Below are 17,086 nucleotides of genomic sequence, written 5' to 3'. Positions count from 1 at the left end.
TGAGTTTCTGACTCTTGGTGTTGATTTCTGTGATTTTTGCTTAAGGTTCGTTTGAGGAGATTCCAAGAAATCAAGGAGAAGAGTTTGGAGAACATATTGAGGAAGAAGCTGGAAGACCCACCGGTGAGGGCTACTCTCTGAATTACTAGATAATGCTTTAGGTGTCGACAAGTTCGACTTGATCTATGTGTTATGCACTTAATTGCTAAATGTCTGAATTGTTCTCTGAGGCTTCGGCCGACCTTGTTGAGTATTTGAGGCCATGATATTGTGTGCTAAATGATTCACATGCTATGTGCTACATGGTTAACTTAGGATGTGTTGGAATATGCTGTTTATGCTTTTGACTGAGCTGTTTTATTTATGCTATTCCACTTGTACCTGAGATTCTGAAGAGTGAGGTTTACGGGCAGGTCATGCCGAATTTTTATGAGATTTTGAGAGAGTTTTAAAAGGACGAACGGAGTTCGGACCTTGTCATGCTCCAATGGATCGAGACCTTCTCAGGGAATTACTTGGGTTTATGGGAACTTTGAAACTCATAGGAAATACGATAAGACTAAAAAGAGCTATTTTTATAAAGAAAATTCATAAGATATTAAACAACCTCTAAACCTTTAAATAAAGATAACAATCTCGGATGCAAGCTTTGGATTGAAGTTTAGTTTTGGAAAACGAGAAGTGTCGTCGGATCCAAGTGTTGAGAAGATTTCGAGTTCTGGGTATGTTGATACTCATTCGCTCTGGGAGCAATTTGTTTAGCCATCCAAGGGATGAGCCGAGAAGCTTCACGGAGGTGTGAGACCTTGTGAATGCGTGATACTCCACTGAGGCGTGAGACCTTGTGGAAAGCATGGATCTTCACTGAGGCGTGAGACCTCGTGAACAGCATGAAACTTCATTGAAGCGTGAGACTTCGTGCAAGTGTGTAAATTCACTGAGGCGTGAGACCTTGTGAAAGCATAAAACTTCACTGAAGCGTGAGACTTTGTGAATGTGTGAGACTCCACAGAAGCGAGAGACTTCGTGAGAGCATTGATGACTCGAAGAGTTGTCGTGAGTGGTTGCACTCTTTTGTTTATGATTAATTGTATTTTGTCGCAGAATCGACATTTACCTTAGGGTATTCTTTTAGAGACTTTAAGTTATCTAGAACACGTGGCGACGTGTCGGGTGAGGTCGGAGACGTTGTTTGGCTAATCACTTGCATTCATGCACTCATTTTGAGGTTAATACACGGCGTGATACCGGACCTCGGTGGATTCCAAAATGGTCATAAGACCCGGATTTCCATATTTAGGACACTACGGTGGTCCTCAGTAGCAGACGGAATGGCAGACCTACGGGTTCACTGCTGATCTGACTACTTTTGTGTGGTGTAAGAGACACGCGAGCAGGAAGGTACCCACCGTGGCTGGTGTTAGGGCCGCCTCGTTGATGTCCATCCTTCTTCCGGAATGCATTTTGTTACCCAGCATTGCATTTCATGCAACATACATGCTGACTTAGTTGCTGAGTGTGATTGGTAACTGTTTATCCTATTTTTGAGGCATGCTACTTGTTTTTATGGCTCTTTATATTCATTGTGATACATGCAACCCTAGGAAGCTATCCCAAAACTTATAAGCCTGAGAGGCGAGTATTTATTATCCTATAAATATATCTGGTTTTATTAATTATATAATTCTTTGGAGTTGACCCTCGCGTCTGCTGTGTGTGTTTGGGCGGACTACGCCATTTGTCAGATGAGTATGGGGGATTGGTTTACCATGGTCAGCCCGTCGGGGGGGACCAGGTACGAGATGCTTGACCAAGACGACCCAGGTGCATGGGTGGTCGATTCCGAGGGCCACCGTGCGACCTACACCGGTCGGATCATGGAGGACCGTGTCGACCGATTTGGACGCTTGACGGAGGGAGTGATGAGGAGGCACATAGTGAGCTTCAACCTGCCTCCAGGAGTACACTGTGGACCCGGCTTGGGAGTACCTCCACCGCCACCATCCCCTTCAGATGATGAGGACCCTTCTGAGGAGGTGCCAGTAGGTGGGGCTTCGACGGAGTCTAGTCTGTCTACTGCTGCTGCTGTCGTCGCGGATCTCGTTCCGGGCCCCGAGCCCGAGAGTCCAGTGCAGGAGCGCATTAGGGTGGACAGAGAGGGCAGTGTTGAGTACGTCGACCTAGTCGTCCTGGATGCAGATTCGGATGACGACCGCGCTAGCGTGTAGGATCGAGTGCTAGTGTGGGCTCCTCGGGTAGGGATAGTGTAGGAGTAGTGTCGATGCTCTGACCGTCATGCTTCCGTTTTTGGGGACAGGGTAGTTTTCCTACCGGTAGCTTTTGTGTGGTTTCCTATGGAGATCACAGAGAGCTGGTTGGATTTAGGGGGTCTTTTCTTAGGCCGCTGGGCCAACTTGCTCTCAGATTTTGTAGTTTAGTGTTGCGGACACAGTATCTTTATCTTGGACTGTACATATTGCCTTCGGGCGTTACTCTTTTCTGTCATCCGTCACTGGAGGTTACTCGTGACGTGGTAGTGTTTAGCGAGGCATGTATATATAGTTGTATAGTAGTTCCTTTTATCTTTTGTTGGGGAGTTTTATTGCTTTCTGTCTTTAGTTATATTGTCGAAAAAAAAATAATTCACGTTTTTCCGCTTAAAGTATTTTCTTTTGGTTACTAAAGTGACGCCACCGAAATCGGGGTTTTACATACAGGAATTCGCCAAAGGAAGCGACAGGAACAACACCTTTTCGACTAGCTTATGGCCAAGAAGTTGTCCTACCCGCAGAAGTATATTTGCAATCGTGCAGAATTCAAAGACAAGAGGAAATCCCAAGTGAAGTTTACTGGAATATGATGCTAGACGAATTGGTTAACCTCGACGAAGAAAGAGTCTTGGCACTAGACGTTCTAACAAGGCAAAAGGATCGCATAGCTAAAGCATACAATAAGAAGGTTAAAGATCGATCTTTTGTCACAGGAGATTACGTGTGGAAAGTTATCCTCCCAATGGATAAGAAGGATAGGGCTTACGGGAAATGGACCCCTAATTGGGAAGGGCCATTTAAAGTCGAAAAACGTTACCTAATAATGCCTACGTGATTAAGGAATTGAGCAATCAGCGTCAGTGTGTTACGATAAATGACAAGTATCTAAAAGCATATAAGCCAATGTTGCATGAAATCAAAATTGAATAATAGACAAATGTCGAGATTGCCAAATCGAATTCATTAGTCAAAAAGAGCATTACAGGTATGGCAAAATACAAATAAACTAGAAGCCTAAAACGGGTGCTAATCGATCCACCAACGCCGCCATTCGGCCCTCAAGTCGAGCCTTCTTTTGGCGAGCAGCCAGGTCTTCAAAGGAAACCGCAGACATCTCGACGACTAGTCGAACGAGACCTTCCGGGTCTTGCTGGTCCAAAGAGGCCTGGAGAAAATCGAATTTCTCCTTCCATTCATCTATTTGGTATTCCTGAAAGAACACCATCACCGAAAGCTCCCTGAATTCTTCAAACAAGGGCTTGGCTTCCAAGAGTAGCCCCCGGAACTCCTGAAGAGGAGTTCTAACACGTGCAATGATGGGCCTGTGAAGCAGTTGATCAATGAGCCCTAAAAGCTCATCAAGGCAAGAAGAAGATTCATACAGGCCCTGGAAAAGGTTATCCTGGAAAGCCAGGTCCTTGATACGACGAAGAATGAGCCTGCTATCCATAGTCAAAGATGGAAGGTTCTCAGTAGCAGGAAGAAGATGAGAATGAAAAAAAGAGAAGTTACTGATGAGAAAAGAGTAAAAAACGGCTTCATTTATAATAGGGATGTAACAAACAGCCGCATTAATGCAGGGCATGCAGTTGCCAAAGCGTCAGCAAAACACGGCAAGCCACGTCAGCCACTACCGTAAGGGGAGGAAGTCCTTAAGTCGTTGAACAAGAACGTGGTAAAAGAGCGTTATAAATTACCGTGGTTTCCAAGGAGGTTTGGAAGATGAAAAGTTAGATTAGATGCCAAGCTAAATGGTGGGAAACCCAGAAATACCACGCAGGAAGTATTTTAACAAGGGAATGAGAAATCGACAATAAAATGCAATTAGAAGGTAAATCATGTCGAGTATCACCAATACGAAATTCATTCATTGTTGTCAAAGTTACAAGGTTGGACATTACAACATTGACAACAAAGGCCACATAAACCCACGGCCACTACAACGAATAAAAACTACGAGACCTAAACCCTCGACTTGAAAGCTTCAAGTTGAACCCTGGCAGCAGCAATCCTGGAATCCAAGCTTTGCTTCACACGCTGTTCCGCTGCAACCTCCTTAGAGAGTTGAGATGTCGACAACAACACATTTGTGCACTCGGCAGCTAGAGTGTTTAGCTGGGAATTCACAGCCGAGCCTTCATCAATCAACGTTGCTTTCTGCTTCTCGAGCCTTGCCATCTCCCTTTGAAGCTCATCCAGTCGAGCATCAACACTTGACAACTCAGCCGCTATAAGAGTTTTTCTAGCAGTCAGCTTGAGAATTTCATCTTTCGCAGGAAAGAGTCCATTGGTGTTGGAAGCCACTTGTGCCTTTTTGGTCTCGATGAGCCGTTCCACCGTAATGGCCTTGTCAAGTGTGGCCAAGATATCGACCAAGAGAGTCTGAAGCTCGACGAGAGCATCTGCCCGAATTTGGTCAAGTCGCTGGCCCAACAAGAAGGCAAGCAGCTCTTTAACTTCCTGGCCTAGTTGAGGGTTAGCCCGGATCCCGTCGATGAAGCCTTCATCGAAAATCAGTCCTTTCAACTTACTGAAAGCTTCCTCAATCTGGCTATCGTTAACTACTCCACCAGACTGAGCAGTCTCAGTAGTTTCAGCTTGACGTGGCGGAGAATCGAGATCCAGAGTGCCATCAAAGAAGCTCTAAAAGATGGAAAGAGGATCTTCAACCAAAAGAGCACTAAGCCTCTCACCGGAAGTGTGGGAAGAAGCAGCCGTCTTAGAAGAAGCTGAACCTCCTTTAGCATGAGGAGAAAGCAAAGCGACCCTGGCATCCTGTTGAAGCTGTTGGGGAGAAGGTTCAGAATGAGTCGAGGCCGGAACATCAGCCTTTGGTGGGGGCATAACACCAATCACCCGGTCAGGCTGAATGATTGGGGGCACTTGACCTTCGCCACTCTGTACCTCAACATGTGGCGCACTCTCTTCACGAGCAAGGGAAGACACATTCTGAATATCCTGCGGAGGAAAATTAGAAAGGTTATCTCGACATTCTTTGGTATAATAAGGCTCACAACCAGGATGCTGCCAAGCGATTGGTTTTGAGTTAAAATAGAATGTCAACTTGTCCCACACAGGGTCCGACTCATTAGAGTCTAAACTCGAGCTCGAGGATTCCAAACCGCTCAAAGAGCTAGACGGAACAACTGGTGGGGGTTTAGAAGAGAACCATGTGGCTCGAGGCACAACCATTTTAGACATGCCAACCCTCTGAAGAATAAAGTGAAAATAGTTGAGAGGGGAGAAAAGAAAACAAATCAAGACAGGATGTGAATCACAATGATTTACCTTGGTAGCAGGCTCTTTGAGAGGACTGGAACTGGTCGAACTCTTGGAGTGGCGAGAAGAGGAGCTGCCAGACTTACGACTAGACCTTTTCCTGGAGGTCTTCTTGGCCGAAGCCATCTCGACAGGAATGGGTGTAGTGTCTTGAAGAAGAGGGCTGGAAACTTGTTGCTCGCCACCGTGATCATCACCTTGCTGAATTTCCTCATGTTGGCTAGCCGACTTGGCCGGGGAAGGATTTCCCACTGCAGACCCACCAGCGCCTTTAGTCCTTTTTTGGCTTGCAGAAGTGGTAGGTGTGGCTCCTCGTTTTCGACTCTGAGATAAAAGGCAAAAGGTCACAAAGGGTATATATCGAATAAAGATTAAAGCTCCACAGTTTAAATATTACCTTAGGCATCTTAAGCTTATCAGCTAGAGTAACATCATCATCATCATCCTCAATCTCGATAGTAGCAGAAGCCACCCGGGGAGAAGCTTGAGGAGTTGGTCGAGGAATTGGCTCAGCTACAAAAGAAAAACGAAGAAAAGTTAAGCCATAAATATCGCAAAGATGCCAGGTCGAAATAATTACCTTGACCAATAAGCGTTCTTATCGATATGTGGTTGAAGATTTCGACCGGCACATGGAGAGGAAAATTCCATAAGTAACGCTTGGTCCAGGTCACCCGTTTCCGAAGGGGCAATGCGCTATGGTAAAAGTTTTTGATACTTACGTGTTCAACCCATTTAGGAAGCACCACTGGAAAGGCCAAGGCATACTTACAAGTAGGCAGTGGTGGGAACCTAAAGCCCGTTTTTCGAATAATGAAAGAAAGACCATCCTCATCAGAGGGAATGCTCAATCGAGTTTTCTTGGCTTTAGCTTCCCACATTTGCCTTAGAACTTGAGCTGCTTTGGCAACAGTCTCTTGAAGTCGAGGACCCGGAAAGTATACTACACCGAAGAATTGTTGAAAAGCGTTGATCTCAGACGTATGCATACCTTTGGTCTTTTTCGGAGCCTGCTTCTGCAAAATAAAAACATTCGTTATGCGTTGGAAGCAATCTTCAATCAGTGTCGCAATATCACTCCAATAAGCAGACCACCAAGCCTTAAACGCTTTGGTGACATAAAAAAGATGGAGCAAAGTTAAAAGGGCTCAGGCCAAGCAGCTCCTCATTGTAATAGCTAATGATAGTGTCGAAGGCACTACGTCTGGTGATGGCGCCGGGATAGAGGACAAGGGATTGGTCGAACAAAGTATTGGGCAAATCTTGACTCAGCCCAAATTGTCGAGAAACAAGCTGAGGATTATAGCCACACAGAGTGAAGCCATTGCTGGCAAAGTTGATAGTCAACACCCTGGGAGATAATATAGTTTGCCAAAGCTCGATTTGATGCTGAGAGAGGTTCTCTGAGCCAGGAAGGTTGGGATAAGAATTCTTCAGCCACCGAGGGTCGTAAGAAGGTTTGTGATACGGCGCAAAGCCCGAGCGGAAACGCTTCAACTCAAAAAACATGGTAAAATACTTCTTAAAATCAGCTTCAAAAGTGGAAGCATCGTAAGGAGGAGTCAGGGCTTCAAGCCTGAAAGCATCAACTCTTGTATTGGACACCACGGGAGGAGGGTTCTTGGCAGGAAGAAACGATTCGAAAACCGCATTCATCCAAAGCTGAAGTAGCCAGAAAGGACCGACTGCATTTAAAGACACAACCTTAGAATCTCGAATGTCGGCTATCGCTTCATTGATCATCTGATAAAGATTGCCAAGCACAAGCCTAGCCATAGCGATTATTCGACCCTCATGTAACAAATTTGCCAAAGGAAGAAGTTTAGCTGGAATCCTCAAAGACTTAGTGCAGAACACATAGGCAGAAAGCCAATACAGGAGAAACGCGACGTGCTCAGCGTCAGAGACTTCACCATCCTCGACATAGTGATCCTTAATAAATTTACTGAAAGCTACGTTGTCCGTCGAAATGGCGATGGGATTGGTGGGGGCAGCAGAGGAATGGTAATCATCACCCACCACCCAAAGGCCAGTAATGGCAGCAACATCAAGAAGAGTGGGAGTAAGCATACCAAAGGGAACATGGAAGCTATTAGTGGACCGCTCCCAAAAGAAAAGAGAACTCAAAAGCATGGCAGGATTATAAGAGATCGTCGACCTCGACAACTGAATGAGGTCGAAAATCCCAGTGATTTTCCAATGCCCGGACTTACTGGCCTCCACCCTGTCGAGCCATTTCAAATAGGCTCCATCACCAGCAGTTGGATTGGGCGGGGCAGACCTAAAAGTCCTCTTGGGATCTTTTAGAAAAGGCAAACGGTAAGAAGGTTGAAATGCAAGAACAAGCTCTTCCCCACGAATACTAGGGTGAAATCGTTCGTAACCCTCAGGAAGACTATCAGGTCTACCCTTCCTCGCCTTCTTCAACGGACCTAAAATGGCACGCAGAGTACCATTAACAGAAATAGGGATGAATACCTGAGATTTCCAGATAGCCCTCTTCTCCGCCTCATACGGTGGGTCTGGAATAGGAGCACGTTTGGCCTCATTCATCTCGCCAGCAGCGGCCAAGGGAATAATGTTGTCAGAACCGGACGCCATGGAAGCAGTCAGAGAATGCAACAGAGAAGCAGAAACCAGTCGATTGAAGATGATCGCAAGTAAGATCAGACAAAGCTGGAACCTTTGAAAAGTTGTAAAGCTTGCAAAGAATCAACAATGGCGTATTTATAGGCAAATGAAGAAGCGGACGTGAAGCTGCATTACGGGATGGTGCATAAAAGTTTTTGAAATCCAACGGTTATTTTATTATATAACCGCAAAACCCTAACATATAGGCTAAAAAGGGGTCATGATTACCCTAAGATAGAGACGGCAGATGACAGACGAAGTCAGACGCTAAAACTTCTGATTGGGGCAAAAGTCAAACGATAGGATCTCTGATGAGACTTGAAGTCAGAAAGGCAAAAGTCGCAAATGACCGTCAGTTCCGTTCGAAATTCACAATCAAAAATGCTTGATCCCTCCAAGACCTGGTAGTAGAGAATCAACATTTTTGGGGGGCATCTGTTGGCCCAATATTTTGGCCAAAAGACATTCGGCCCAAAGCGCACAAGGCAGTCGAACATGGACTAAAGAAAGGAAAGGAAAAATGCGCTAAGATAAAGAGGCAGTCGAATTCGACAAAGGGAACCGTTGCTATAAACACGGGCACATTTAACATGTGCAGCATTGACCGAGTCGGTTTCTCACCACGATGGCTGAGTACGTGGCCAAGAAGTGGTTGAAGCAGTTGAGGCACACGATCTCCACTACTACGCAAAGAACTTCCAGAGCCAGCATCAGATCGTGGGAAGATAAAATCAGACCCACTAACCCATCCAAGAAGAAGAAAACCGCTAAGAACAAGCGGGACATGGAGCTCTATAAATAGGAGAATTCAAGTAAAAAAAGGGGTTCCCAACTCAACTATGAAAAACTCACTAAAAAGCTCTAATGTCCGCATCAATGAGACTCAAGGAGCAAGACGTGATGATGGAGGAGTACGTTGCAGAACCAGCTGTTTATCTTTCTTGCATTTAAGCTTGTCATTTACCAGTCCTGTCGTTTAGTTTCCTGTTGAAATTTACGTTTCTTGCAGTTTTCATTTTGCTTTGTTACACTTTGATCTTCATGTAATTGATCCGTGTTTAATGAAATCCAGTTTCTTTTGAATTGTTCATCGTTGTCGAAAAATATCAACTCACACACAACACTTTGGCAAAACGTTTTCTCAAAAGGACCCTGAATCTAAACTTCCTTTAGTCGAACTAAGAGGATATTTGTTTACTAAAAACCACCGTAAACAACTTCATTTCCACCTATTTTTATTTCTATCTCTCTCCTCTTATTATCTATCACATCTTATACTTTCTCACTCTTACTTTTTCTTTTCTTTCTATCTCTCTCTTCCTCCACCTCATTCCACCTCATTTTGAGGTGTGAATAAATAATTATTGTAAAATATCTATAAATTTACTACAAAACACCACCACTTTTTCCATTTCGTTTCCAAGTGGGGCACATGGTTTTGATTACATAGAGAAAATCCAAAGCACGAATATGCATATTTATAACCCTACAATCCTCGGGGAAATCCTCGGCGCTCCTTTTAGGAGTGGGCTTCTGCTTGCCTATAGTCTGAAGGTGCTTTTTCTCCGTTCTACCATTTTTGTAACTAAAAAAAATAACCCTTCAAAATATTTATCCTTGCATGCCGCATACAAATTACTCCCTTCATTCCTTTCTTAATGTCGTTTTAGAAGATTTTTTTATTCCTATTTAACTGTCAATTTTGGTATTTTAAGGTTACAATTTGTTAATTATACTCTTTTTCAATAACTCCACTTTACATTTTCCATAAAATTCTCCTTTCTCAATAACTCTCATTCCAATTACTTCAATGATATGAGAGTGGGAAAAAAAACTAACCATCCACTATCTTGGTTGGAGAGCTTTATGACTTTATGATTGAGATGTGAGAGGGTAGAATGAGAAAAAACTCTATCAATCAACTATCTTGTTAGAGAGTTTTATGCTAAAACAAAATGAACGGAGGGAGTGCATGTTTGAGGAAGTTCATATCGTAGATAACCGAACATGGCCATCATCACACTCATCATGTCATTTTGAGAGTAACAAAATGAGGCTATAGAGAAACTTTGCTACTTCTGTTAAATAAATTTGCAAATAAAACAGCAAAGCTCAAATTTAATTCTTAAGTACAGTTAAATGTACTCAATGTGATTCAATGGGTTTATCATACATGTCGAGATCGACAACAATTTGAATTCTCCAAAATAAAGATATTAAATGTCGAAGCTGATATGAGATAGCAGAAAGTGATCAATAAAGCTTACTTCACACCTAAAAGAGACTTAATAATAATATCACTTGTACCATCACCAAGACAGAACATGTGACCGGAACCTGGAAGTTCGTGATATTGAATCCATGGTAGGTTTTGCGCAATGTGTCGTTGCAGTGTAACAGGGACCAACAAATCCTCATCTCCTTGCCAAAGATGGACAGAACCTTCATTGGTTGGAAATGGGTTTTCAAGATCCAAAGGACTATATTCCCAGCTTCCAAATCCAATATTTATGTCCCGGTGGAGGCTTTCGAATTCACCTTGCTGTTTTGCATACGCCTGCGGAATCCACTTACAAAAATTAGTAAATTTCTGTCGAAATTTGAGATAAGAAATTGATGTTTAATAGGAGGTAAAAGAGTTCCTTGTCAATATTATAACTGAAACTGAAACAAAGCAGCACTCACTACTTCAAAGAGGGCAGTCCGGTACATTAAAGTTCCCACTTATGCGTAGGTTCCAGGGACGGGTCCGATCACATGGTCTATTGTACACAACCTTACCTTGTATTTACACAAGAGGCTGTTTCCATGAGTTGAACCCTTAACCTCAATCACATGGCAACAACTTTTAACTGTTGCGCCAAGGCTCCCCTTCAAAGCAGCAATCACTACTACTTGAATTGAATGGAGATGAATGAAGAACAAAGTAATCTAGTGCCGATTTAATCAGCAATAAACTGCTTAAGACTACAGATAATCTTTTTGAAATGTTTTTATTTTTGCATGTTGGTGAGGAAACTACTAAATTTATTTTAGCATAGAACAATCTAATATTTGTCCACAAATGTGGCATCTACTCCTAAATTGGTATTGATATAATGCATTAATGATCATAGTTTCAACATTCCTGTCTATTCTATGTTTGTTATTATATATCTTTAATATTCATAAATAACAATAGACTATTTCGCTATTAACTTCAAAAGTTAAGACTGGCTTTTTACTCAGCTTAAAATAAAAAACAACAAATGAGTATGATTTCAGAGAAATCAGAAATATATGATAATAAGTAGTGAGACTTGTTCACATAAACTTCAAAAAGTGCATACATCTACACATTCATTACGGTCTTACTCTAAACAATATATTCCACAAAGCAGTTGACGCGGTTTTTTATCTTTGGCAAATTAATCACTAACAAAATTCAAAATCAAATCATGCGAATTTTACCAATTATCAATACAAAATATCAGCTAAATCATTCAGTGTATTGAATTCAAAAGAATTTCACAATCTTGTAACCACCTAAATGCTGGATACTTACCACATAAATCTCTCTCTTAGTTATCTTAGATACAAGCAGTTTGTCTTGATGTGAAAGGACACTTTGAACATCACCAATTGCACTGAGGACTGGGAACCATTTTTGAGTGTTCCACCAGTAAGTTAGCCATGGTGTGTAGTGAGCCACACGATATCCCCATTGGTCTCGTAGTCTTAGTTGGTAATAGGCTTCAGTAGTTAAGTTTCCTGGAAGACCACGCCACCAGTAGTTCACAGCAGGGGTCAAGAGAGCTGCACCTGCCAGCCTGTCAGCATTGTAAAAATTGAGTACTGAAAAATACAGAGGGTTGACCACTATGAAATAAAAGCAAGCAGATGTAATCATGTAAGCATAAAAGAGCAAATAATACAATAGAAAAATAGAACTGATAATCTATTTTCTTCAAATTTAGTGTCAACAGAACTACAAATAACCGGAATAAATAATACCTATGAGGTATGTACTTAAGGCAGCTCCAAACAATCTGTCCACCCATGGAGAGACCAGTTAAAAAGAATTTGGACCCTAACTCCAGCTTATCAGCAAGATCTTCTATATCAAATGCAATGCTCTTTGGTGTACGATTTGGATCAGGATCACTTTCCCCATAACCAGGTCTGTCAAAAGATACAATATAGATCCCCAAGTCCTCAGCAACATGCTGGAAATGCCGACAACAGATATAGATATTAAAAACTAAAAAGATATCAAAGAATTCTATGAAAGACAGAAAAACATAACATAAATAATTACAGGTGATAGGGTTTCAGCAACTGGTGAAGCATGTATGCTACTACCCAAACCATGGACGAAGATGATTTTATACTTGGCTGTGTCTTTAGGAACGCCATGCTCTTTGTAAGCCAAATGCCTTCCATCTCTTAGTTTGATTCTTGGTGCTGTTACAGGCGGTCCATCAGGAGAGCCACATATCTTGGGAGGAGGAGGTCGAATAGCCTGATAAGCCCATGCTAGAAACCCAATAAACAACACTGCTAGTGTTGTTCTAAGAATTCCTGAGTTTGTATTAGCAAATCAAAAAAAAAAAAAAAGCAGATAATTAGAAATTAAAACATAAATAACCATTTGCAGTGTCCAAGTCAATCACAAAAATATCAAAAAACAAGTTACTGATTACCCTATTCTCAGCACAGGTAGGACTAGCTATAAACCTCATATTAAGGCCCACTAGGGTTGGTTTCAGTTGGTATGAACCGAAGAAATTACTTAAAAGGTCTAGGTTTGTTTCCAGCAAACGTCAACAAGGAACTAAACATAGGAAAATCAGATCGGATTTCATTTACTGAATAAGGAGCAGGGTGTTTTCTTTATATAGAGTAGGGTCTTGTGTAACTGAAGCCGCTTGGCTAACTAATGAACAACCTACATGACTGAATTAACATACTAACTGATTGAACCAACATTACGACTAACTTGATAACAGCCCCCACAAGATAGAGGGGGTAGATATCCACCAACCCCATCTTGGAAAAAAGATGCTGAAATTTTGTTGGTAACAAGGATTTTTACATAACTGTATGGTAATATATGTCAAGGCCCTTAGTTCTCTCATGACAAACGGTGATGACCGTGATAAGGAGTGCATTGCGGTTGTCGCAATAAAGAACAGTCTACTTAGCACAAATGACAGAAAGATCTGGCAAGATTTATGACAGCCACAGGAGCTCACTGGTAGCTGCTGCCAATGCAGGATACTCCCCTTCATAACATAATTTGGCTACTGTTTGTTACTTTTTGGAAAGCAAATATATAAGAAAGTCACCAAAGAAGAAGACCCACTTTTAGAATTCGGGTTCGGCCAAACTCTACCTCAAAAGCTAGCTCAGGTCAGGGGTGAGTATTGTCCTACCTTTTATAAGGACTTCTTCAGCTGTATTTCTAGTCAATGCGGGGTCTTAACTCACCCCCCACGCCCAGTGTTGGACATGTGGAGCGCGGAGATCACTAGCGTCATATTTTTATCAAAATGCCATCATCTCCATCAAGGGGTATCTATGGGGCTAGATTAAATTACATAAATTCTCCTGAAATAGCTCATGGGCCAGATTGAATTCATTTGATTTTTTTGACAGTTGCGGGTCAAGTGGATTATTGAAATTTAAACTTCAACAAGTGGCCCATCAGGGATGGCCCCAACAAGGGATCTAGGATTGACTCTAATATCATCTTTGAATTTGAGCTAACTCTACCCCAAAAGCTAGCTCAGAGGTGAGAATTGTCCTACACTTTACAAAGAGTGGGGGAAGGGCCCCCCGCTGTGTCCACCCTTCAAGTAGTGAAGAACATGCTGGGGAGCTTTGAAATGAGTTCTCGTTGGACAATGAAGGAGCTGGCTGAGTTGTGTGGCAGCCTCGAGGCCCAAGAATACTAGGAACTCCAAGATCCTTGATGCCAAACTGCACATGAAGAGTAGATTTGATTGATTGCAGCTCATGTCATGATTTTCCAACAAGGATGATATCATCCACATAGATGGCGAGATCTGTAAAACTTCCAGAAGCCACTTTACCAAATAAAGAATAATCTAAGAGAGCTTGGAGGTATCCACATTGAAGTAAGAGAGAGGAGAGCTTCTGGTACCACTTACAGCTAGCTTGTTTGAGTCCATATAATGACTTAAGCAGCTTGCAAGTCTTATTGGGAGCATCACAAGAAACTCCTGGGGGAATCACCCAGTAGACATCCTCTTCAAGATCCCCGTGTAAAATGGCATTATTAATATTAAGTTGATGGATGTGCCGATGTAATTGAAAAATTCTATGTAAGGTAGTGGAGTTATCAAAGTGGGCCGATCCAGCTCACCACAGGTTGGAGGTGAAAGGGTCAAGTCAACCCGGCTCACTTTTAGGTGAGCCAGAAAAAAGTAAAACCCGGGTCGACCCTTCACGGGTTGGGGGTTTCGGTCTCCAACGTTCAAAAGTTATTCAAAATGATATAGATAGAAGAAACATTTGCAATACCAAAGGGAAGGAGATTAACTGCAGTACACTGAAATGACAAGGAGATTAATTGCCGAGGAGAGTCTATACACATACCAATGAGAGAGACATCCTTAGCTATGCAGCATTAGAAAATGGTTTTTACTTAAGGATTTTCCCAAAAGAAAATGCCCACACAACACAAATAATTCAGAAAAAATCATAAGCGCCATCCATCGAAGAAAAACAAAATAAAATACTAATAAATAATACTACCGAACAAATATGAGAGACATTTTTGATAACCTTCACAATCTACATTGTTTTCATATTATATAGCTTTTCATATCCAAGTCCAAGCCACGCTCTCCAGAACAGCAGGACTTCCCTTCTGCCATATGAGTTTCTTCCTTCAGTTGCATTGATCATAGCTTGTGAATCTTCTTCAGGTACAAGTTCACACTTCACGCTTCCTCTGATGTTGTATAACCATTGAAAAGATACGATATAAAGGAGGCAAAGGATCCTTAAGTAATACTTGAGATCAAAAACGCTAAATTACTCAGTTAATCCCATCAAGAATCAGCCACACTTAACAGAACAGACACATGGAAGAGTTGACCTGTATTGTTCCAATTCTTCCTAGAGGGTTTTGAGCTTAGTAATGTAGTTTGTAACTGACAAAGAGTTCTACTTGAAACTATACAACTCTTGCTGTAATTCCGCAACTCTATCCAAATCACCTTGGGAAAATCCTTCACTTAAATCATTCCACACTTTAGAAGATATATCTATATAGAGTAAACTTTGAGCAACCACATTAGTCGTGAATGAACTAGATTGTTACACATTTCCCAAGCATCGATACTAGGATCAAATCTATCACGAACCAAATGCCTACTATCCATAAATTGGAATTTCATAGAAATCAGTTCTCTCTTCATGGATCTTTCCCTGCATGACAGTTCTCAACTGAGAGAGGGGGACTAACCAATACAACAGGTAGATTTTCTCAAGGATAGAGATAGCACGGGGAAGTTGGACTCCGCGATGGATTGAGTATAAGACTGAGACACTCAAAACTAGTTGATTGGAGTTTCTTGGGGACATGAGTTGAGTAGGCAACAAAGATGGAGCTAGGATACCATACCATCAACTAGAAATTTAGCATAGGAAAATTGGATCTAATATAATATCATCGGTGAATAAGGAGCGGGGTGTTTCGTTTATATAGAGTAGGATCTCGTGTAATGGAAGCAAACTGGCTTTGCTAACTAACTAACAAATTAACCAACTGACTGATAGAAACAGGATCCGGGAGAAGGTAAGAGATGAACAGACACAGAAATGAGAGAATAAACTTCTCTTATTGAAGAACACTGTTATTGAGGCCAGGTCTCTCCCACCAGATTCTATTCCCAGAATTCCCCCTACTTATAGGAAAGTAACTGATCTGCTACTAACTACCCGAGCTTGTAACTTCCTATAGCAGCTGGCTCTCTATATTAACAAACTAACGGCTAATACAACTCAATCCTTAACTGCTCGGACCAGGCTTGTTAATAGCGCGCTATAGCGGCGCCATAGCCTATAGCGTCCCTAGGGGTTCACCGTTATTCCACTATTCACCGCTATTTGCCACTATAGAGCCGCAATAGCCCTCAAAATAGCGTTTTTTTGGCTTGCCACTACACTACGCTATCCGCCATTAACAACCCTGACTCATACCACAGTCCGATACCACGTCACGAACAGTCATAGAGTCTCTGATACCACGTCACGAACCAATTACCCAAAAGCTTAAGCTGTTGGGTAAAAGGCTCTGATGGTTTTGTATAATTTTTCTAACAACAACTAATAAATTCCATCGATTTTTACGAAGTTTCCTTGTTTTGGATTGTAACCTCATTTCTAAAGTTGCAGCATGACTCACCTGAAGGGAGCTGAAACGAGCTGGTTTTCTTTGTCCTCCTGGTGTGAGAACGGGCTGATGCTGCAGAAATTTTTCTGCTGACTCCGGTGGCCATAGCGAGACTCACAAATCAAAGAGAGGTCTAAGAAATGGATCAGAGTGAGAGAACTGTGAAGACAGTGCTGTGTAGAGACTCCAACAATTGATTCTTTTGTTTAATTTGAATATCACGGTCAAACGTCCTCGTTTTGTTGCTTTGCTTGGAGAATCCCACCACCCACTTACACATAGTAATTTCCAAGAATACCCTTGGTTTCATAAACTGAATTCTCAAGGCACCCATGGTCTTGATGATGTTGACTTGGGCTACATGTTTACTTGGTCAAATAAGCGAAAAGCCTCTGCGATGATTGATGAGTTTGGGCTACGTACTGGTTAATGATGTGTGGGATGTTTTGTGGTTGGCATCCTTGGTTGCTCACTTGCCCAGGTATCGCTTTGACCACAATCC

General features: G+C 42.2%; 1 protein-coding gene across 1 annotated transcript; it reads right to left on the bottom strand.

Annotated features, from left to right (window-relative positions):
- Positions 1–10,270: 10,270 nt before the first annotated feature.
- On the bottom strand, positions 10,271–16,801 carry LOC130718157 (uncharacterized). The gene is made up of 5 exons (XM_057568654.1): positions 16,597–16,801; positions 12,478–12,740; positions 12,174–12,385; positions 11,725–11,989; positions 10,271–10,737 (listed from the first exon to the last, which is right to left on the bottom strand). The coding sequence occupies exons 1-5, from the start codon at positions 16,688–16,690 to the stop codon at positions 10,444–10,446; spliced, it is 1,128 nt and encodes a 375-aa protein (XP_057424637.1). The 5' UTR covers positions 16,691–16,801; the 3' UTR covers positions 10,271–10,443.
- Positions 16,802–17,086: the final 285 nt, after the last annotated feature.

Source organism: Lotus japonicus, chromosome 5 (genome assembly GCF_012489685.1).
Source record: "Lotus japonicus ecotype B-129 chromosome 5, LjGifu_v1.2".
NCBI classification, from domain to species: domain Eukaryota; kingdom Viridiplantae; phylum Streptophyta; class Magnoliopsida; order Fabales; family Fabaceae; genus Lotus; species Lotus japonicus.
This window is presented reverse-complemented; position numbering and strand designations above follow the sequence as displayed.